General features: G+C 38.3%; 1 protein-coding gene across 3 annotated transcripts in view; it reads right to left on the bottom strand.

Annotated features, from left to right (window-relative positions):
* Positions 1 to 1,414: 1,414 nt before the first annotated feature.
* Positions 1,415 to 25,043, bottom strand: part of LOC108430423 (nucleus accumbens-associated protein 2) — a 79,058-nt gene continuing 55,429 nt past the window's right edge. For all 3 annotated transcript variants that reach the window (XM_017702898.2, XM_017702900.2, XM_017702897.2), the window contains exons 2-6: positions 23,924 to 24,797; positions 12,717 to 12,893; positions 10,972 to 11,077; positions 9,237 to 9,334; positions 1,415 to 7,894 (exon numbers count right to left, since the gene is read on the bottom strand). In XM_017702898.2, coding sequence (XP_017558387.1) covers positions 7,365 to 7,894; positions 9,237 to 9,334; positions 10,972 to 11,077; positions 12,717 to 12,893; positions 23,924 to 24,758 — 1,746 coding nt within the window. In that variant the 5' untranslated portion in view covers positions 24,759 to 24,797 and the 3' untranslated portion in view covers positions 1,415 to 7,364. The remainder of the gene's footprint in view (positions 7,895 to 9,236; positions 9,335 to 10,971; positions 11,078 to 12,716; positions 12,894 to 23,923; positions 24,798 to 25,043) is intronic.

Here is a 25,043-nt window from a genome sequence, read left to right as displayed (position 1 = left end):
TTAATTTCCACACAAATGGTCATTAAGTACAAGTTACTCATTTTTCAGGAGATCAGATAAAAGATAATCCACTTGCATAAGGAAAATATGTGGTGAGTTCAAACACAATGATTAAAAAGTCAAAACGGGGCTCCTAACAACCACCTGGAAGACCTGGTAGACACCAAAACTGTCTCCATCAGATAAACTGACCACCCCAGAGTCCAGACCTCAACATCACTGAATGTGTTTGGATTACTTCGGGAAATTTCTAAGACAACTAACTTCTAAGACTGAACTTTGGAGGTGTGTCTGCAGACTTGTACTTAAAGGCAGTTTTGACTTGTAATTAAATACATGAAGGGTGGTCTTTGACTTTTGCACAGTACTTTACATCAATTTAGAGCCTGATGGTGCTTAAGAAATAAAAAGAGAAATGTGGTAAAGGAAGATAAATCACAGAGCGGTTTTGGAAAAGGCAGATACTGCAAGTTCACAGAGTCTATGCAAAGAAGATGAAAGTGTGAGGGAGGGAAATAGAACATATTCAAATCATTTGATCATGGATTCAATGACTGACAAAGCAGACTGAAAAAAAAGGGAACTCCACAGATTTGTCAAAAATTCTACATTATTAAATTATTAAAGTGTAAACAGAGTCATTCAGAGTGGTTTGGGGTGAAATGCCCTGTTCTAGAGAAACTCACAGAGTCAGAGCTGTTCACAGTGGTGGTGATAGGAACCAGACGTCCACCTCTAAATGCTCCCTCACAGACAGTTACTACATGAAATGGATATGAATTCACTCTCACCATTCAGTAGTAGGTTTGGAAGATTTTGACCTAAAAGGATTTTTTAAAGACATTTTCATGGTGGAAGGATACATACAGGGTGTTGTGAGGCAAAATAGTCCCAAAAGAAAACATATGTTTACATTCATCACTATTTTACCATCATCAACATTCTATATATAAACACTCGGAAGACACGTGTAAGTTCACTGGTGGTTTTGATAGTAAATAAAATGTCTATGTATTGTAGTCATGGCGACTCCTGGTTCCTATCACCACCACTGTAAAGAAATCTGAACATTTTCACACCAAACCAAACAGTGTAATGACTCTTACTTGGTGTTAATTTACTGGAAGTACTGGTCGACTGTTTTCAGACTCTGAAGCAGACAAAATTCATTTATATATCTTTCAAATAGGCTCAGACTGAAAGACATGGAGTAAATAAGCCCATTATATCTGTTCTGATCAGATCAATACTGTACATAAACCAGACATTCTTTACGATCTACATGTGGTTTTGGTCAGTTTTTGTCAGAATCCTCAGGTATGTTCAAGCTTACAGTAGCTACAATTCTTAGAAGAAAAAAAATAGAAAAAAATATAATTGGCTATATATATATATATATATATATATATATATAATTCAGTAGGCGAACGTATAAGACTGTTGCCCATTTGTTTCTTAAGTCTGTCACACATCATTGTGTAAGGTGCTTTATAAGTACAATTTATTATTATTATTCTTATTAATATTATTATTATTATGACACATTCCATCAGATTTGCTCAGGTAGATCAAACATTCAGCTACTTACTCTACAGGCCAAAACTTTTGAAACAGCACTAATTTTGTAAAAATGAAAATGTAGATTTTTCTCAGTTGATATCCTACAGTAATGTGCTCATTCACTTGTTCTAGTTGAGTTACATCCTAAATATGCACAGAAATACAAACCACAGCAATAACATTGTTAATGACTTAATCATAGAAGTCAGCAAAGCACTCTTGACTAAAATTGGAACGTGCCCAAAATCAGATCCACCTGATTCCTCCATTTAGACGCAGAACACTTAAACTGGGAGCCATCATAAATATCACACCCTGAACACAGTTTTTTAAGCAGTTTTTACAGCACAATTTCTATTTATTTGCTTTAAAAGCACTGGGGATAAAAGGAAAACATACAATATAAAATGAGCTGTAAGTTTAGCACAGGCCACATTTTGTATTAATTTTCTTCCCCAATTATGTTAAATTGAAATTTTGCAAATAAACAGTAATTGTGCATTTAATTGTGCCAAAGTGTGTTCCCTGTAGACGATGTGTTCACTTATTTATACTTATTAAAACATGGAATTTGACTGCCCAAACTTTTGCACACGACACAGACCAGCTCGTTGGCATAGCATTTCAAACTGGAAACTCAACGGTGAGTTTCATAAAGGTGGAATGGGACTTTTGCTCTAAAGCTTGACCAACCTAGCAACAGGGCCGAGCCTAAACAGGTCAATAAACTGAAATATTTCTGAAACTTTAATCAATGCCTTGCTTCCACGCTTTTGGCCTGCGATGTACTTCATGCTATCCAGCAGCTGAATAGTGAAGGTGCTGTTAGCCGTTAGCCAGTCCCATCAGTAGTCCTTTTAAGGCACTTAGACTTGTCCTCAAATATACAGAATGTTCATTAGACATCATTGCGACTGAGTCACGATTCGCCAGAACTCCACAGTGTTACTCTTTACCGCATTTCACTAAACAGCGAATGATAAGGAAGCTCAGCAGTGACTTTAAGACACGGCAGCTGGAAGAAACGATAAAATGTTGGACTGGAGATAAGCGCGATAAAGAGGAGATGTCTAGTCTGGTGAAGCTGAATCACAGTCAGAAATAAAGGGAGTTTTGAGAGTCAGCTATGGCCTTGTTTGACAGCAGCATTCATTAGCACAGGAAGCTGCATTCTGGGCCCTCCATAAGAATAAGAAGGATCTGAGAGAGAAACATCCGCTCGAAAAATGCATAATTTGACCTTTAGTAGGACTGCACAATATATCGCTTTATCGCCAAGGCCTGAAATATGGGTGCAAAGACTTTAATTCGGTCTCAAGTCAGCATCTAATTAATGGAAAACATGTTTATGATAAAACTAAGCTTCTGGAAACAGCCTATCAGATTACAGGGGCGGTTGGGGGCGGGGCTTAAGATGTATTGATTATATTTTATTATTAATTTGTTGGCATAAATTCCACTAATATGTGTAATATTATCAAAGCGCTGAAAAATTCTAAATGGATTATATTATTTTAAAAAAAGTAAAAATATCAGTAATCAAATTATTAGTAAACAAACGCTTATCGCTCGCTGTGAACACCTTGGTCATCTCCTGATGAAAGTTAATGTGGATTGTTATCATTCTTAGCATCACTGCCATTATTATTATATTGGTTGATTCACCACATCCAACAAATGACAATCACTTCGGTCAAAATTAAGCAAGCCATGTCACGTGAATGGTGCACCAAGGTGGTATGTTATGATGAGACAAACCACCACGATGAACAAAACCTCCTTTTAGTTGACAAGCACTTGCTAACTTTAACAGATTGTACGAATTATATTACAAGGCATATCGCAATATGCAATTTTCGACCATATCGTGCAGCCCTACCCTTCAGTGCTAAAGCGGAGAGCATGCTAACACATGCTAACACATGCTAACATAACGTTCACAAGCCCTTCCGTTTCACTCGCTAAATTGCTAATGCTAAAAACACCAAGCTCTCACGAATAAGCTTGAACGCTAGCTCAATTCAAGGCCCACTGCTTCAATCATAAAGCCTCTCACATGAATAGATGAGTCCAATAGCACACAAAATATATCAGCTACGTTTAAAAACCCTTCTCTGAAGAGACCCTAGATCTAAATTATCTATTACCTCTATTGCAAAAATGATATGTTCCTTTATATAGAAGCTAGTTCTGACCGCGCGAGAAGGTTCTACTCGGGCTTTGTTATTCCACTGAACAACAGCTGCTAACAATGGCTGCTTTACTCTAAAACCTTCTGGAAATACTTTTTGGAGGAAGCTGCTAATATTTAAAGCAACATCTTTCTTTTTTTGTCTTCTTTGCTTTGTAAAACGGGTGACTAAAAGCAACAGAACACTCAAGGTGGTATGCTATGATGAGACATATCACCACGATGAACAAAACCTCCTTCTAGTACTTTTGTTGACGAGCACTTGCTAACTTTGAGCTAATCTGCTAGCCAGGCATACTTTGTTTCGTCAAGCATAATGTGTTTTGAAGTTTGTGACATACACTGGATCTGTGAAACGTACTTTGTCTGGCTTTGAGCTTTGCTATAGAGCCGCTCGTGTCACATTTATTTTTTTGCTGTTGTTAGCCAAGTAAGCTGTAGCTTGCTAACTAGCACGCTGGCAGAGTAATGAAGCTGTATCAGCAGTCGTAACAGCTGGAGTCGTCTGGTACAGTAACCCCAGTGTGAACATAGTGAATTATAGGCTCTGCTTTTGAAATATTAAGCATTATCAAGGACTCTATTAGTTATAAAAAGCATTTCATGAGGTTTGAAAAGAGAAAGGTTTCACAGCGCTAGTGAAGCAAGTGGCAAATTCACAGCCAACACGTTATTCATCATAAAACACCACCTCTAGTGTCCTACAGCTACACTGCTAAGCTAAAATTCTCTTAGTTCTTTCATTTGAAACACATTCTGAGTAAGGGCGGAAACTTAGATGAGTATTTTTAAAGGCAAATCAGAAAACGAGCTGAGAAAAAGTGAAAAATGACACGATTTTAACAAACCTGAAGATTCTGACATCCAGGAAAACACAGTATTTTAGATGGGATTCGAATGCATTGCCCTCCCCGTTCCTTATTTCTGACAGTGTGTAGTTAATGATGCTAATTTTTGTTCTAATATGTCCTTGCAAACTGCAGCAAACTTATATGCAGGTAGGAAATACATAACCTCTTAATTTTGCCACATAAGTCAGTGTCCACGACAGTCTTGTAGCAGTGTAGCAGTGTATAGAGGAAATAAGAGTATCATACTGTACACTGGTGAGTAAAATATGCTGAGGAAAGAGGGAGCGCACTGCATTTGCTCTGGGTGATGTCGAACGACAACAACAACAAAGAATGGTGGCAAATCAGCCAAAAAAAAAACACGAAGCGATTGGTGTCAAAGCTCGTAGTGTTGCTGTGCAATTTCTCATCTGTACAGCTTCTGTAGAGCAGCCCTTGCTAACGTGACGCCGGTGGGTCCAAATCTGTTCAAATTCAACTCCAATATCCAGCAAAAGGAGGGAGAAAAGGGGGAGAGATTGAGTTTTATTTAAAAAAAAACAAAAAAATAAAATGAAAACTGGGCTCTCTCCATCACCCTCCATCACCTCTTCAAGTGCAAATGCAATAAAGCCAGCAAAAAAAAAAAAAAAAATATATATATACTAGTTTAGTTTCATTAAATAATTTACAGTAGAGAACCATAACCAAAAATGCATGGATCTTTCTTCTGTCGCTCACACTGAAAGATAGTTCCCCTGCGTGTTGCTCTTGGCAGGTTTACTTTTTTATTTCTTCAACTGCAGCCAAACTCAGCAGAAAATCAGGCCATGTAGGTTTCGGAGGAAAGAAAAAAAAATGAAAAAGTGTCTCTCCTTGGACGATAAACAATAGATCTTCAGGGAAACGGTAGCGCTTTTTGGGGATGCGGATTACAGTGTGGCCGTGGGGACTGTATTTTGCATGCAAGCGTTTTTGTGTTAGTGCATTAAAATGTTTCAGCACGTACGTACTCCACTCTCTGAAAGACGTTTGCTTATGGGAAATGTTGTCAAATGCTTGCTTATGTATGTATCAGTGGGTTCAAATGGAAGTCAGGGTGGTACTGTGAGAGTCTGTTATCTAAACAAGCACAGGCATTCTGTGAGGTACTGCAAGTTACACTTAATCCAAACAATCTAAACCTGACAGTTTCAGTGTGGGTACTAGTTTGCATGTTAAATACAGAACTTACAACGTAAAAGGGAGGATGAGTAAATTAAAAAATGTAACATCTTCCCAGTAAATGGTGAGTAAATGTATAATTTTCCTTCTGTTCTGTGACTGTGTCAAGGTAATCCTACAAAGTACAGCATATTCAGTGTGTTGTAATATCTTGCCTAACGTCTCCAAATGAAGGTCACTCTTTCCACTGTATCCAACATCAGGCCACAGAAAAGAGATAAGAACTGCAAACTGCCTTGTGTTCTACAGTAACTTGCAAAAATGTGCAAGATTTGCTGCATTGAGGTGACACAATATATTGTTTGTTAATTGTTATTGCGACATTTGCTGTAGCAATACCGATATCGCAGTGCTGTTATACTGTGTGCTGTGAACCACAAATGTGTATGTATATATATGTATGTATGTATGTATGTATGTATACACTATCTCTGCTGTCGGGACAAATCCTCTTATCCCAATTTTTGCCATTTCTCAGTTCTTGATATAATGCCTATTGCCCTTTTCATTGTGTACTTAAGTCATAATAAATGAGAAAAAAAGAAACGGCCTAAAATGACTTGGAAAAAATTGTGGTTCCATTGACTTACATCAAAAGTAAAGTATGTGTTTTCCTTCTCCTGTAAAGTTACCATTTTGGAGACATAAGGTTTTGTTTTGACAGGAGAGATATGTATAGTTATGAGTTCCTTATTGAATAAAATGGTTTAGAAAAGTGTGCACAACTGCGAATCTCTGTTTTCTCAATGGAATAGAACAATGCCTGTGTTTGTTTATCTATCAAACTCATCCTGCATTACCCAACACACACTGCTGAACGTGTTAGTGCAGTAGATCCCAGCTCTGGTCCTGGTGCACCCCTGCCCTGTTATGTTTTGGTGTGTTTTCAGCATTTTCCTTGCTCTAACACACCTGATTCAACTAATTAGCTAATTAACATGCCCTTGCTAAGTTGAAGTGGGTGTGTTAAGCCCTATAGGAGCTGGATTAGTTCCAAGGCCTGATAAACTGCAGGTGTAATGAAAAATTCATTATCAATTAATGTAATAATTTCTAGCTGAAAGCTCATTGAAGACCGGACTAAATAGTTTTCTCCACTGCAGCTTCAAAATCATCTCGACAAAGTGCCCTGCAATAAACCTTATCTTTCTGATTGGCCTCAAGCTGGCAAAATGTGACAAAAAAGAAAATACTCAATTTTTTTGCTGTCTGCATCTTCTCTGCTGTACTGACGCCTGTGTCCATAGAAATCAATAAAATATGAAAAATGCTTTGCTCCACCATAACGTAAATTAGTGTCAAATTACACATACTGGACAAAAATCACAAGTTTTGTTGTTAATCATATAAAGTATAGTACCCTTTCAAATGAAACTAATCCAGACTTTAAAACAGGGCTTTAAAGCAAAGAAAATACTAAAATAGAGGAAAAGGTGTATCTCTTGGGTCAGTCCTGGGGCCAATTATGTTAGCGTGGTGGCATCATGTACTGCGAGTGTGGCTTGTTTATTCAAGAAGAGCAGCACTATAGAGACAAGTGCAGGTGAGTTGCTTGGACTTCACTGCCCGTTTATCCTCAGACTTTCAACAAATTCCTCCTCCTGCTGTCCCTCGAGGATCCGTGGGCCACGGACTGCCCCATCAGCGCCCAGGATTAATGGAGTGGCCTCCAACGTCCCTTCCACACCTTCAGCGGACACTCCGTCCTCCTCTTCCTCATCCTCGGGTCCCTCCTGGCCCCGGACCCCCGAAAGCTCGGGCTCAGGACCCTCCTGGTGCTCTGGGCTGTCCCTATCCAGCTGCAGCGTTCTTTCTGGATCCTTCCGCTCTCCAAACAGCCGCTGGTCCAAAACCAGACCCGACGGAGTCAAAGGCTTAAATTCAGGATCAAAGGTCAGCGGAACGCCTGCCAGGCCTGACCCCAGGCCTAAATTCGCAGCCCCCCGGTACACTTCCATCCCATCAGGCAGCATGGATTTGATCTTGGGTAGCCAGCGCTTCCGCACGCGTCGTGCATTAGTGCACATGTCGGCAGCAATTACGTTCATTTCGCTCTCCTTGAAGTTGGGAGCGAAATTTTGACAGTAAACTGGAGGGAAAAGAAGGGAAGCACATTATTGTTATATGTTCTATATAGTTTAGCAAAATAAAACATTACAGCAGACATAAAAAGAGTTATAAAGGGGTATGTGCCATGCACCCCTCCCCTGGGCCCTGATGACAGCCGTGAGAACCAGCAGAAAGGCAGAGCCTGAACCCCGAACACTGTTAAGGGGACGCGAGTGATGGCAGGATAAGGACGTCAGCTGCCAGAGAGCAGACAGCCACGATGGCCCCTCCTCCTGTTTCGCATTCGCATTATTTCGCCACTTCAATACACTTCACATTCGACCCCGGTGGCCTCACTGCAGAACAGGATGCGGGTCCATCATCGTTGTCTGCTCTCTGGCAGCCGACATCCCCATCCTGCCATCACTCGCGTCCCTTAGCGGTGTTTGGGATTCGAAAAAGCTCGATGTGAATAAATTTCACCGTCACCCCAAATGTAGTCAGTCAGCCACTACATATTTAGCATCATGCAAACTACACGCATACACACTTAAAAAAGAAGGTTCTGCAAGGGTTCTTTAATAAAGAAAATGATTATATACAGAACCATTAACACTCAAAGACGCCTTGACATGATGAAAGGGTTCTTTGTATCTTCAAAAGGTTCTTCAAACTGATAAAGAATGTGCTTAAGATGGTTCTATATATAACCGTTTTGTAAAGGGTTCTATATGGCACGAAAAAGGGTTCTTCTATTGTTATAAGCTTGTCATTGTAACAATACAGGAACCATATTTGGGTCTTAAATAGAACCCTTTTCAAAAAGATTCAGTATAGAACCACCTAAAGCACATTCTGAAGATCCCTTTCAAGATGCAAAGAACCCTTTAATCATGCAAAGTTTGTGTTTGTGGTTCTATACAGAACCATTCCCTTTATTAAAGACCTTTGAAGAACCACCTTTTTTTAAGAGTGCATATCATCTCGATGAGACTTGCTTATTAAGTTGCTGACACTGTAAACATCATTGAAAGTCTGGATAAAACATTTAGCAATAAGTCTATCACTGTGGCACCGTTATAACACATAACAGTAAGTCATATAGTATTAGAACCCACATAAGCAAGTCTGTTAGATTATTGAACGGTTTCAGACCACTGTGTGATGACACAGGCAGGCAGTTAGCAACACGCTAACGTGGTGGGGTATAAGCTTTCACTACTTGTTAGCAACATTAGCCTCGTAGCACCAGAGTAAATCCAAAGTAGCAAACTTTACACTAAACATGTCTTAGCTGAGCAACGTGATGTTTGACGTGAGGGGGGTTATTGTATTCTATGCTGTTCTTTATAAAAAGTTATATCTCACAAAATGTTACATACGTTTGACAGCGTTTAGCACTCGGCTATCTAGAGGTTTCCGGCTGGGGTCACTGGTTGAGGAGCGGATGCCAGTTCCACAGCTGTTAGCCAGAGTGTTCCTGCAGGAGAACCGAGCAGCCACCAGAGGGCACAGAGGAGAGAAACTCATGAGTAAATAAAACACCTTACCAATGCATTCAACCCTGCTGATGGACATCTACCCTCCAGCACAACTGACCTCCAAGTGTACACTCTTAAAATAGTGGTGCTGAAATGGATTCTTAGGAGTGATGCCATTGACCAGGGGTGGTCCTGGTGATCGGCTCACCACTCCCAATGTAACACCCCTGATTTACCTAATTAAGGTCAGGAACATGTGGACATTAAGAGGAAGATGTGTTAAGATGCTAAACTACTACACTATGCTCTATTATACTATGCTGCACCAGACTATGCTACACTACACTATACTATAATACTCTATACTATACCAAAATCAATTCACTATGATGCTCCATACTACACTGTACTAATGATGCTGCCATTGGTTGGATGCAGCCACAGGTCTGATTAATAAAAGATTAAACTAAATTCCAGTTTTACAGTAGTATTAAATTGTAAACATGGTCTATCTTTCAACCCACAATTCAGTTCAGTTCAGTTCAGTGCACTTTAGCTCAGTTCAACTGATATTAAGTTAATTGCATTTATTCTGTTCAGCTTGTTTCAGCTCAATTTAATTCAGTTAGTCTTAATTCAGTTCAGCCCTGTCCAATTTAATTCAAGTGAATTACATTTAGTGCAGTTCAGCTTGGTTCAGTTCAATTTCATTCAGTTAGATTTAATTCAGTTCAGCTCAGTTCAATTCAATTAGATTTAATTCAGTTCAGTTAGATTCAATTCAGTTTAATTCAGTTAGATTTACTACAGCCCAGCTCGTCTCAATTCAGTTTAATTCAATTTAATTCAATTCAATTGAATTCAGTTCAGTTCAATTCAATTCAAATATATTTACTTCAGTTCAGCTTGGTTCAATTTAATTTAATTCAGTTAAATTTAATTCAGTTCGATTCAATTCAAAGTAATTCAACTAGATTTGATTCAGTTCAGTTCAGCTTGGTTCAATTCAATTTAATTTGATTCATTTCAGTTCCTCGTGGTTCAATTTGATTAATTCAAACAGATTTAATTCAGTTCAGCTCAGCTTGATTCAGTGCACATTTGCACTGCCACGATTTGTGAATATTAAAGAATGATCCAATAAGAAAGGAAACATCCTAGAGAGTGTACAGGAAAAAGAGTACAGTCAGCTCTGCAAATTACATAAACAAGTAAAAAGAAACTAAGACAAAAATATGCATATGCAAATATAAAGTAAGAGTATGGTGTGTGTAGTCAATTATTTATGGATGACATAAATGTTGTATATTCACTATTGTATATGAATTGTATTTATAACATGGTCTACTGTTTATGTAAAGTCATATCTGATTATTATGAATTTGCGAACACAGGATAATAACTCTTGGGCATGCAAACTGACAATGGACAAACCAGCCTTGACCTACATAAACAGCACACACACACACACACACACACACACACACACACACACACACACACATATATATATATATATATATATATATACACACACACACACACACATATATTTGTTGTATGTGTGTGTGTGTGTGTGTGTGTGTGTGTGTGTGTGTGTGTGCGTGTGTGTATATAAAGTTGTGTGGTCACAAACCTGTCGAAGAAGGTTGCGAGCAGTCTCCTCAGTAGCACCTTGTGTTTAATGCCAGCACACAAATGGCAGTTCATCAGCTGTCCTCTGGTCATGAACACCCCTGTACCTGCAGCACAGACAACACTGTGTCCTTCAATACTGCTCTGTTGTCCCTCTGCAGCCTGTTTGGAGCTGTAATTAGCTCTGGTGGTGCAAAATTGCCAAAACATGTAAATGCAACGGCTTACGCATCTACGGAATGACATGGGTTATGGTCCATTACATCAGCCCAAATGCTTTAGGATCTTTAGCTCCTCGGCCAAGTAAATAGCTGCCTTGGCAGCATCAGGACTTTAGCAATATTTACTTGTGGGGAAAACTACGCCCATGAAGTAAATGTAACATAAATTGAATAAGAAAGGTTCAGGACAGGGTTGCCAAGTCTCACCCTCATCTGCAGTCACCCTCGCAGGCAGGACTGCTGCATTTTTAGAACACAGTTGAACATGTTTGACTGATGGGCACATTAACTTGCCTTTCACGCTCTTCATCAAAGTTTGTAGATGTTTGTAACTAGAAGGCAAGTGTGATGGGAATCAGAAGCTGAGAGCAGATTAGTAGCTTTGTAACAGGACATTTTTCCTACCAAGAGTCAAATTTTTAACAATATTTGAACAACGTCAAATTAAGATATTCTTACAAGCTGTTCCAAATTTTTTCCCAGGATGTCCTGGTACTGTTTTTATATAAAATTTGTATGTAAACATTTTATTCATTTATAGATTTCTATATACATTTTTTATAGGCTACAAATCTGTAAAAATAAAAGTTTGACATTCTGTGAAAATGTCCCAGTTACAACCTGTTTTACATAATGTTCATAATTACATTTTACAGATTTTCTACAAATTTCTATAAATTTTCTGACTTCTGTCTTTTATTACTTACTTACTTACTTATATAAATTTACTGACCTTACTGGCTTTCTTACTTTATGACTTTAATTACTGACATATTTACATACTTATTGACTTACATACTGGCTTACTTCATCATGTACTGACTACTTAATTACTGACTTAATAAATTAATTATTGACTTAATGACTTACTGACTTACTTACATAATTAGTTACTGACTTACTTATGTACTTATTAACCAATATACTAACTTACTGAACTGCTGACTTAATTATGTACTTACTAACTTACTGACTTACATACTGGCTTGCTAACTTACTTGATACCTTACTGACGTCTATACTGACTTACTTATGTACTTACTAACTTACTGACTTACTTACTTACTGACTATGCACTTATTGAATTACTAACTTATGCTGACTTACTATCTTGCTGACGTATATACTGACTTATTGGCTGTACTTACTAACTTACTGATTTGCTACTGACTTTATGTACTTACTAACTTACTGATTTGCTACTGACTTTATGTACTTACTAACTTACTGACTTACATACTGGTTTATTGACTTGCCAACTTAATTACTTACTTAATTAAAAGTCCCTGTGTACTTAAGTCCATATAACATTTGTGTGGCTATATGCACCATGGGCAGTCATGGGCATGGACCTCTCTTTATCCGTTTGTGTTTGTTTTGTGTTTCTAAGTTTGTGACATCACAACCATGATGAACTGAGAATGAACTGCTTTTGTAGTTTAGTTTTGCAGCATATCCAGACTGTATGTACTGGGATTTCTGTGTCATTTCACAAGAGCGAAGTTATTCAGTGAAGGAAATTCACCTGCCACCAGCTCCAGCTTCTCTCCGGGGTCTCCCTCTGTGTACAGTTTGGGGTGGCAGCGGTAGCCGATCTGGCTGATTAAACTTGCCGGGAGAGCCACCAGGTCTCGCCGCAGCAGGACGCAGGGGCGGCTCTCCTGTGGCAGTGGAACGGCCGCCATCTCCGGCTTATCTGTCGCTGCAGATAAAAAACAGAATGCGATCAAGCGCATTATTAAACATCAGGCCAATGAATAAAATTAGGTGACGATTAAAGTGCTCCAGGTTTGAAAAACCAGAACTGTTTTTCTGATATTTGTTTCAATATTATTACCATTAACTATTGGTATCCCAATAGTGATTATATATATATATATATATGCATATACAGTACATCTGAAAAATGTTCTCTTTCAGGACGGGAAAAAAGAACTTGTCCATTAATGTAGCAAGACTTTACTCAAAGTCAATTTGGATCATTTCTATTGGTCATTTCATCAAGTACTACACAATGTTTATACACTGGGGCAGCTGATACTTTCAATTTGTTTAAAAAAAGATAAGATTTTCACATTCACATGTCATTCGCATTAAAATAAACCAATATTCATAGTTAACTTGAGGTCAAAATACGGCTCTTTGGCTATTTTTAAACATAGAAAGGCAAAAAAGTGCATTTTATCTCCATATTTATTGTTTTTTTGTCTCACTACTATAATGCCTCCACTCACATTGCAGCATATTTTAATAATAATTCTGAATTGTACCAAACTATAGTTGTGTGCAAAAGTGTGGGCACCTCAATCCAATTATATTTTGTTGATTTGATAAGTTAAAAAATAAGTTGATAAAAATAAGTTAACACATCCTTGACGCACTCAAATATGACATTATTCTGCTAGATTTTTTGTTTGTTTATTTGCTGTATTTTAACAAACTGGCAAAGCACAACAAATAAAAAGTGCCATCATTTTTGCACAGGCCACATTTTATGTATTTTTCCCCCCAATATGTTAATCTAGCAAATAAAAAGAACGTGCCAAAGTGCGTCTCTGTAGCGGATGTGTTCACATATTTACACTCAGAAAATCAACACAAACATGGAATTTGCTCACATGTTGCGACGAATTTAAAACTTTGGTGAATCATTTGAGATTTCATGATGCACTGAATCATGACCCTAAAAGTCATTATGAGGTCAGAGGTTTGGCTGTCCTTGCTCACCTCCTGAAAGTTGGCCTGTTTAGGAAAAGCGACAGTTTATTTTTCTAACAGAGGCTTTAAGTTTCATCGCTCCAGAGCTGAGTCTTTTTTCAGCGCTCTAGCAGATAGATTCCTAACCAAAGAGTGGCGAGATGCACGTTTAAAGCTTTCAAAGCGTCGCCACTTCCTCTCAGCCAGCCTGCTCTGCGGCTGCATCAAAGTTTAATTGCTAAAATCCAATACAGGTTTTAATGTAGCGCCGGCTGGAGTGAGAAGAGTTTTGGTTTCTGTCTGTCCCTGATCCTCTTTTAATTGACCTCTACAATCTTACTGTCACTCTGTGCGCACACACACACATAAAGTGAACTCTCAAATATCCCACAATGTCACCCTCCTGTGTCCTAACTCATTACAGACAGAATGGATTTCAGGAATACGTGAAACTGGAGACTTTGACAAAAACCTCATGGCCCCATTTGACTGCACACAATACAGTATCTGCTACTGCAGAGTCAAACTGAGTCTAACGGCAGCAGCGAAACACTTCATTCATCGAGAGGAAGCGATGCAGTGCGCTTTACAATCGGCATCCTACTTCATATAGAGTCGTATGCAAAGGTTTGGGAGACAAATTCCATATTTGGTTGATTTTCTGAGTGTAAATAAGTTACACATCCTTTACAAAGAACAGACTTTTGCACATTTAAATGCAAAATTACTGTTTACTTGCTAAAGTATTGCTAAAAAATAAACATGGCCTGGCTATGGTGCATTTATATTTTTTATATTCACAAAAAAGAATCAATTTGCTTATATTCATTTTATTGGGGCAAAAATTAAACATAAAAATGTTGCCTGTGCAAAAGTAATGGCACTTTTAATATTTAATATTTAATTTTTTCCCAAAACATAGACATTGTGCACTAAATTTGTGGAAGATTGCCATATTGAAGTTGTTTGTAGCTTATGTGTTAATTTATTTTCACTTAGAAAAATAAAATAATGGAATATCATCACTGTCCAATGAAAACCATGTATCTCCATTTTTGGTGATTTTTAGTTTTCTACATCATTTCACCCTGCGACCCAGAAGGGGAAGCGGTTTAGAAGGTGTGTGTGTGTGTGTGTATACATCATTTCAACACACCAGCTGTTCTTTACATTGTGTAAAAATTTCATGATGCGTGGACCAATAGAAATGGTCTAAAATCACTTGACATACATTTCTTTATATTGACTTATATTGAAAGGTAAGAGTGTTTTTTCCCTCTTCTGTGAAGTTCATATTTTGTAGACACTTGTTTTTCATTGGACAGCGATGACATGCTGGCGACTGTAGCATTTCAAATTGTAGTGAATCATTTGAGATTTCGTGATGCACTGAATCATTTCCAAAAAAAGAAACTATATGTAGTCAGAGATTTGGGCTGTCCCCGCTGACCTCCTTCAAGTTTAGTGAAAGTTTGATGAATTTTCCCTGAGGAAATACACAAAACATACAGTTTGATCAGAGGTGTTCAAGTATAAATTTAAGTATAAAGTAGAAATTACTTTATTTTACTTTATATAGAAGAGCAGCAGTGTGTGCTTATGAAGTTTAGAGTACAGAGATGGCAGATCTGTGTACGTAACACCACATTAACCAGACTACAGAGTTTCAGTAAGGTGTCATCACTGCTAAACCACATTAACCCCAAAAACTACAACTGCAGCAAAACTGGCGCCTGTGATGATGATTTAAAACATATTTTCAAATATTTTGCACACTGTGATTATAATAAGTTGAATAAGCTGTAACAGTAAAGAGACTGCTATATTAATACTAATAATCTCCACTCCTCTTGTGAAATGTTTGGTTCTAATGTTGGCTGGTTCTGTGTAGCACACTCAGAGGAAGAGTTTCTATTTGGATAAAATTCAGATTACTATGGATTTTAATACCTTTTTTATGATATCTTACTAGTAAAAACTGAATTTTCACATGTAGAAATCTAATTCCTGACACCAAGAATTTAATTTTTACTTGTGAAAATGTAATTTTTGAAATCAAGAATTTAATCTACTAGTAAGAATCTACTAGCAAAAAAAATCATTTTTGATATTAGTAATTTTCACTAGTAAATATTTAATTCTTAGTAGTCAAAATGAATCATGAGTTTCCACATCCATTTTAATGGGGGAAACATTTAGAATGTTTAGAATTTAGAATAAAAGTTAGAATGAAATTTTCATCAGTGAAACTCAAGAATTATTCTGAAAAAAGTTTTTGACTAGTAAAATTAAATATTTACTAGTGGAAATTATATTTTTACATTTACAGTTTACATTTAAATTGAATTCCTAATATCAAGAAAAAAAGGATTAAACGCTAAAACGTCTTAGGCAATAGATTACATTACCCCCTCCCCTTTGCACTTTACAACACAGTGATTTAGCTTTTACTTAAATATCATTTAAATCATTTGTTTTAATTACTGAAATATTATAAACAGAGACCGCACCAAGATGATACCAGCACACAATTCTGGATTGGAAAAGAGCACATTTGATCAGCTTCTATTAAAAATAGAAGCCTTTTTTCCTCCAATATGTTAAATTTAGTTAAAACTTAACTATAAACTTTAATTGTGCATAAAAAATGTGCATACAAGCCCATGCTTTGGGAGGCCCATGAGTCACTATTGGATTCTCAGCTACAGTGGTGCTTGAAAGTTTGTGAACCCTTTAGAATTTTCTATATTTCTGCATAAATATGACCTAAAACATCATCAGATTTTCACAAAAGTCCTAAAAGTAGATAAAGAGAACCCAGTTAAACAAATGACACAAAAATATTATACTTGAAGAAAATGATCCAATATTACATATTTGTGTGTGGCAAAAGTATGTGAACCTTCTTCTTTAACCATTTTTTGGTAAACGACTTGTGTGCTTAGGGTTATTGTCTTGCAGCATGACCCACCTTCTCTTGAGATTCAGTCCATGGACAGATGTCCTGATATTTTCCTTTAGAATTCTCTGATATAATTCAGAATTCATTGTTCCATTAATGAACTGTCCTGGCCCAGATGCAGCAAAACAGGCCCAAACCATGATACTACCACCACCATATTTCACAGATGGGATAAGGTTCTTATGCAGGAATGCAGTGTTTTCCTTTCTCCAAACATAACGCTTTTCATTTAAACCAAAAAGTTCTATTTTGGTCTCATCTGTCCACAAAACATTCTTCCAAGAGCCTTCTGGCTTGTCCACGTGATCTTTAGCAAACTGCAGACGAGCAGCAATGTTCTTTTTGGAGATCAGTGGCTTTCTCCTTGCAACCCTGTCATGCACACAATTGTTGCTCAGTGTTCTCCTGAAGGTGGACTCTTTAACATTAGACAATGTGAGAGAGGCCTTCAGTTGCTTAGAAGTTACTTTGGGGTCCTTTGTGACCTTGCCGATTATTATTACGCACCTTGCTCTTGGAGTGATCTTTGTTGGTCGACCACTCCTGGGGAGGGAAACAATGGTCTTGAATATCCTCCATTTGTACACAATCTGTCTAACTGTGGATTGGTGGAGTCCAAACATTTCAGAGGGGGCTTTGTAACCTTTTCCAGCCTGATGAGCATCAACAACTCTTTTTCTGAGGTCCTCAGAAATCTCCTTTGTTTGGGCCATGATACACTTCCATAAACATGTGTTGTGAAGAGCAGACTTTGATAGGTCCCTGTTCTTTAAATAAAACAGGGTGCCCACTCACACCTGATTGATATCCTATTGATTGAAAACACCTGACTCTAATTTCACCTTCAAATTAACTGCTAATCCTACTGGTTCACATATTTTTGCCACTCACAAATATGTAATATTGGGTCATTTTCCTCAATAAACAAATGACCAAGTATAATATTTGTTTAACTGGGTTCTCTTTATCTACTTTTAGGACTTGTGTGAAAATCTGATGATGTTTTAGGTCATATTTATGCAAAAATATAGAGGATTCTAAAGGGTTCACAAACTTTCAAGCACCACTGTATCCATACCTAATAGCCTCTGCATTGTCAATCCAATTCCCAATCCCTGCTTCACCTCTGTAAGCGGACTGTTCACATTATTACATTCACACAACCTATAGGAGTAGAACAAGCAGAGCATCTCAGGCCCATAGCAGAAGTAATTCAACACTTAGAAACTAAGCATCATGCATCAAAATACAATGAGATAAACTATGAAGACCTCTCAAAATGAAATGAAAAACTGAACTGGAAGGGGAATTTTGCAAAGATTGTAGAGGTCACATAAGTTGGCTTGACAAATCCATTGCTATAGTATTCCAGGTGGTTGCTAAGGTGTTGCTATGGAATCTCAAGAATGGAATATCATCATAAAAATACAATATAAAAACTCAGAACACACATGTAGGTTCACTGGTGGTTGTGGACAGTAAATAAAATGTCTATATTTGTGTTTTAGTCATGGCGACCTCTGGTTCTTGTCACCACCACTGTAAAGAAATCTGAACCATTTCACACCAAACCACTTTGAATCATTCTGTGTCTTAACCACTTAACTATGCAGAAATTTTGAAAGATTTGTGGTCACTATCACTGATAGCTCTGCTGACAAATAATTCAAGCAGCCAATCACACACTCTGTTTATGTTTTCTACCATTATATATCTTACATTATATATATCTACGACTTTGAGTCTACAGGTATTCTGCTCTATTATATCAAGTCTTGCTGGATTTGACTGTTGCATCATATCAAGGTGGGTGGTGGTGGTGGGAATGGGGGTGAAGGGTGAGTCCAAAAGCTTTGCATACAGACCAGGGGATAATTTGTTACACCACCACATTACTTTCATTATGAACATCCCACTCGTTTTCGCTTCTTCAGAAGAGTGGCCACTAGGGGGCCTGGAGAAAGAGACTATCTTTCGCCCAGGCTGTTCGACAGTGAGGTGAGATTTATTTTGACTGTAATCTCTCAGAAGTCTTTCCACTTTCCACCGGTCATGTTCTGAGTCAGGCCTGGACGGTTGAGTGATTCATTAAACGGAAATAAACTTCAAAGTGAAAGCACCACTCTCCTCATTTAGAGAGGAAGACAACGTCTGATAAGGTTCTGCACAATAATCATAAGCATTATGCAGGACTGTTCTATAAAAAGTTTCGGGGAAAAGTTGGGAGAGAGTGGTGAAGGGGTTTCGCTTTGACTCACAATTTTTCCCCCAGCCTCTTCTAATTTCATGCACGGAAAGAGAGAAAAGATTTACATGAAATGGAAAAAAATCATTAAATATTTATTTTATTAATTCATTCATTATTTTTTTATTGTTTCTTCCTTGCAATGTCCACTTGTAATGTGTGTGTGGGGGGGGGGGGGGGGGGGGGGGGGTTAAGTACAAAAAGACGGTCATAGTTAATTTGATCACATGTATCTCCAAATGATAACTTTACAGGAGAAGGAAAAAACCTACTTTACTTTTAATGTAAGTCAATGGAACCAGAGTTTTTCCCAAGTCATTTTGGGCCTTTTCCTTTGGTCCATTCACCATGAAATTTACATACAATGTATAGGGCAACAGATATTTTCAAATTATGACAAAAACTGAAGAGCAAGAAAAATGGAGATACGAGATTTTCTTCTAACAGCAGCGATATATACACACATATACGGACCCTAGTTTGATTGGCCTTCCTATATTATGTCTCATTCAGCAGTCTACTCCTCATAACTGCACCATGAGTGGGCGAGGCTAAAGTGCTGCGGGCTGATATGTAAATGTGTTTGTTCTTGTGACATCACAAAAACCCTATATTCAAACTTCATTTCCACGTTGCATGCGAACTGTATGGACGAAGGGGTGAACGTTTAGAAACAATGTTTACTTACTAAATCAAACTTGTGAGGGAAATTCACTTTTCCGTAATATGAGCCCTTTAAAAGTGTCGGGCGCGGCACTTCAGCCCAATTCAGAGTGTTTCAAACCTGATTCATCACTGCCGAGTTGAACGCACATGCACAAAACCCTGCTTTAGCACTCATCTGTGTTATCTTTGCTGAGCGGACGACGTGGAACCACTCTTTGCTGACACTTTCCCTAATGTACCTTCTCACAAAGCTGAATCATATGCATCATAAACAATTTATAAGAAAATGTCATAACAGCTTTCATTCATGTCTGCAGCCCACATCACTAGCAAATCTATCCAAGCCAAGGCTGGGAACTGCTGGCTGGAAGCTAGTAAACAAGTCACGGTCACATATCACTGTCATCATAACCTCAGTAAACTGATGATAAAAGACAGCTTAAGTGAAGTGAAGGGAATTCCCACTCACCACTATCGTAGCAGACAAGAGTAAACAACAGTAGGGCTGTGTGATATGGACAAAATGTAGGTAACACCTTCTTTTACAGTCCCTTACAGACCCTACAATCTGTATATCTATATATCTATCTCAAAACCGGCAACACTTTCTATGAATGTCATACTTGTAGGCATCTATGAGCATTCATAAGGCATTATAAACATGATTATAAATATTAATAAAAAATAACTATATTGAACTACACTTTATAGCCATATTTATTATACATTATGAATTCTTAATATAATGCATTATAAACAGTGTTACTCACATGTTATACTGTCAGTTTCAAAGAAGTCAGTCCCAGCTTGGAGGGTGTAAAGACAAATACAAAGTTTATTTACAGCCTGAGATTTCAGATATTTTATCTGTACCTGCTGGTGCTGTTAGGGCTGCATCTTCAGGGCTTTAGTCCTGAATATTCAGATGCTCCAAAAAGGCTGTCCAGCCTAAAATCACTGCTACAATGTGCTTTTCTTAACCAGCATCTCACTTTAAATGTTAAATTACATTACAACTAACCAAGCACCCATCAGCCCCTCCCCTGAACCCCCTCTGATATCACAATGAGCATGAAGTCACTGTGGAGTGAAGGCCTGAGGAGAGAGAGGCGAGATAGTCGAGTGCTGTCGTTGTAATTTGTTCCCTCACTGGTTCTAACGTCAAGTGCTAGAACCCTTCACTACACCACAGTTACATCACTACACCACAGTAATGCTCATTTCTGCTGGCGTTCTATTGGATATGCAGTGTTAAGTTAGTGTCAGGCTAACGGTGATGCACATTAACAGTGGTGTACATTGACTTTCTCTCATTGGGTAAAACACTGATGGCAGCTCTAGTTTAAAATCTGACATTTGTAGCCTGTAATGAGCTTTATTGTGTGTTTTAGTGTTTCAGTAAGTACTTTAACTTGAAGCCTCATTCTTAACACTGGAGGAGGCTTTAGTCCAGTACACTTCACTTTACTTAGAGCAGACAAATACAACTTAGAAGCTCTTATAATTTGTATGAAAACTACTTGCATTGTGTTAATAATTCATAGTACATAATAAGCATGGTTATAACGTGTAATGCTTTTTTATAAATATTTATAGCCATATTTATGATGCCTTATGAATGCATTATAACTTGTTACGAATGTGTTTATAGATGCTTCCAAAGTGACAGTCATTGAAAGTGACACCACAAAACCTTGTATCTCCAAAATCATAACTTTACAGGAGAAGAAAAAAACATGCTTTTCTTTTATTGTATGTCAACGGAACCAAGTCATTTAAGGCCGTTTCCTTTGGTTCATTCCTCAAGAAATGTAAACACAATGTAAAGAGCAACAAGTATTTTCGAATTATTTTAAAAACTGAAAACCGTAATATATACAAGGAACTATGCAAATGTTTTAGGCACCTAAAAATGCGGTCTTTTAGCATTTATTTGCTTAAAAAACATTATTATTACAATAAATACAAATAATATTAATACGTATAATAGGTATATAAATAAAAATCATGTGTTTCATATGTAAAATTCTGCATGTGCTTTGCAGTGCATTTATATTCCAGCCAGGGTGAGTGGTTTTAAATAATGCGCTCAGGTTCCTCTCCTTTCAGAAACATCATATATATTTCACATGTGAAGTGAAGTGTGCAGAAACCACACGTGTTTACAAGCAGTCACACATTTTTTTTTCACACGTGAAATTTTTAACATGTGAAGTGCAAAAACCACAGATGTTCTTTCACATGAGAACCTTGTGAATTTTTTGTAAGGGAGAGACTTCTGTATACTCTCTCTCTCTCTCTAGACACACACACACACAGAAAGAGAGAGATATGAATATATATATATATATATATATATATATATATATATATATATATGTGTGTGTGTGTGTGTGTGTGTGTGTAGTGTGTGTGTGTGTGTGTGTGTGTGTGTGTGTGTGTGTGTGTGCATTCAAGCTTAGTATGTGACCCATAACACTTGCAAATATTTAAAGTGAAACTGTATAAATATCACTATTTATGAAGCACCTATCAAGTAGTTAAGCTACATATTTGGAAAAGACATACATGCAAAATGTAATTTTAGTACTGGAAGATCAGGTATCAATATCGTAAGGCAAATGCGGTATTGCTGCCTCTGCTTTGATCATCTGACAGCCCTAGTAATTTCATGTTTATTTAATACTGATTATATTTAAACATTTATATTAAAAATACGTCTGAGAAAATGCATCATTTATGTTCACACAGACGTCCTAATTTATCAGCACACCCAAAAAAACCTCAACAGAAACATCTCTGCGCAATAAAACTTGTTATTCATTCACGTAATTTGCAGACAGGACTGATGACAGGTTTATTGCATATTTGAAATGATAAGCACACCACCCACAAAAGTGGTCGGTTTAGCATTCCTGCTGTAGTGCAGCCTATTCAGCCTATGAAAGATGCAGTAACTAGATTATGAGCTGAATGATTCGTTTACGAGCTGAGCTGTGCAGTGAATCAGAATAAAGGTATAGGATCTGAGATTTTATATAGAAATTGTTAAATACAAAAACAGACAAAATCCATTAGTAGGGATGGGACCTCTAGCCTGCTCATGATTCAAGCTGAGGCTACATTCTGATTTTTGACCTGTATATACTGTTAGCTTAAGTGAATGTAGCTCACACTCTGGGAACTAAGCCTAGCAGTAATGCAAACCCATCAACACTCGGCAGTAATGCCAACCAATCAGCACCTAGTAGTATTAATGCTAACCATTCAGTACTCAGTAGCAGTAATGCAAACAATTCAGTACTCTGTAGCAGTATTCCTAGCCAATCAGTGCTCAGTAGCAATAATGTCAACCAATCATCACTCGTTAGTAGTAATTCTAACCGTTCAGCTCTCAATAGCAGTAATTCTAACCAGTCAGCACTCTGTAGCGGTAGTGTTAACCAATCAGCACTCAGTAGCAGTAATGCCACCCAATCAGCACTCAGTAGCAGTAATACCAACCAATCAGTACTCAGGAGTAGTAATGATAACCAGTTTGCATTCAGTAGCAGTAATGCTGATCAGTCAGCACCTAATAGTAGTGATGCTAACCAATCACCCCTCAGTAGCAGTAATGCTAACCAGTCAGCACCCAATAGTTGTAATTCCAACCAATCAGCACTCAGAAGCAGTGATACTAGCATCTTGTTTGCTGTAGTAAATGGAAAGATACTGGTAAATCTTCATAGACTTTTAGTGGAATACATCCTTCTACTTTCCAAAAAGGAAGCTGCTGTAGAAACAACTAGAGCCATGAAGCCCTTCTTACCTCCATTCACTGAGGACTTGCTCATGGCATACTTTAGCATTTTGCAGTCTTTTTTTATACAACAGAAGAAATAGAAATAAAGAGATAAAATTTCCCCACCCTTAATGTTTCTAGATAACATTGTGTCACAAAATTAGTCTATTAGAGTTTACAGCTCCTTACTGTTTGCACAATGCGAACTGGCTTAAAAGTAGCTAGTAAGCTTCCATTACTTGTTAGCTACATTAACCTTATAGCTTCAGTACCAAAACTAAAGAGGCTGTAGAAGCCAAACATCTAGCAGACTGATTATGGCGGACTAGAGAAAGACTGTATGGAGGACTATAGATTTAGTAAATATAGTTTGATTACTTCCGTAAGGGTTAGCAGTGCGGCCGTAGATTTGGCTGAAGGCCTCCTCCGTGATGCCGTCATAGGGCTCTTCTTCAAACTCTTCGTCCTCGTTCTGGTATGATGTGGGGCTGTCCGTGGTTGGCAGGCTGGACTCCCCGGGGCTGGAGCGTTCGCCAGGGGTTACAGGATGCGTCTGGACGGCTGGTGGGTAAAACCCCACCCCTCCGGCATAGAAAAGAGAGCCGCTTCGAGTCACTCCTTCTCGGGAGCTCCTTTTAGCACCTCCCTGCAGGTTCAGCGGTATTTCGCTGCCCTCTAGTTTGATCCTCCTGGCTGGGGCCACTAGAGAAGGTGACCAGCCTGGAGGCCCAAGCATGGATAACGGATTATTACTGGGGTTACTGTTGGGATTATTACTGGGACTCTGTGGCTCGGAGCCTGGTTCGTCTATGGTAGCCGTAGCTGAATCGCAATGTGGCGAATTAGCCTTAAACATGAGGTCCATTCCTCTTTCCACAATGTGCTGGATCTGCAAGTATCCAGCCGTATACATGACCACCAACTGTTCGCTAGCAGCCATAGTCAGTTTCCCAGTGTAGCAGAAAGAGAGAATCTGCTGGAAGCAGGCCGGAGTAACCGATGAAGGCAACTCAAACTGGGCTTTGGTGCTAGCGCTGAAAAGGTCGCGGAAGTAAAGGCTGCTAGCGGCCAGCACCGCCCGGTGGGCCTTAAAGGCCTGCCCCTTGACCAGGATGGACACGTCACAGTACTGGCCCAGCAGGCGTTGTTCATTCAGCGAGCCCAGCACTGTGCTGCCGAAGTTGGGGATCTCCACGTGGAGCAGCTGGGACATGGCGGCCGGCTTTCAGACGTCCAGACAGCGGCGGGTCATCTGAAGGGGAACAAGAGAGACACAAAGAAGGATGGAGGGAGAGAGGGAGAACTGTAAGAAGTGTTTGGAATATATTAAGAAATGCCCTTCATTTTTAAGAACACATTTTTAAAATCAAGCAAAACAAAACTAGCTGGCTTTTATTAATATGTCCAACATTTCTACCACTGTCTTCTCCATTCAAAGAACCATATTCTACATTTGTATTTTATTTCTTCTCAGAGGCCCACTTATAATGTTTGTGAG

This window comes from Pygocentrus nattereri, chromosome 23 (genome assembly GCF_015220715.1).
Source record: "Pygocentrus nattereri isolate fPygNat1 chromosome 23, fPygNat1.pri, whole genome shotgun sequence".
In the NCBI taxonomy this organism is placed as follows: Eukaryota; Metazoa; Chordata; class Actinopteri; order Characiformes; family Serrasalmidae; genus Pygocentrus; species Pygocentrus nattereri.
The sequence above is the reverse complement of the archived record's forward strand: the minus strand, read 5'-3'. Positions and strand labels throughout refer to the sequence as shown.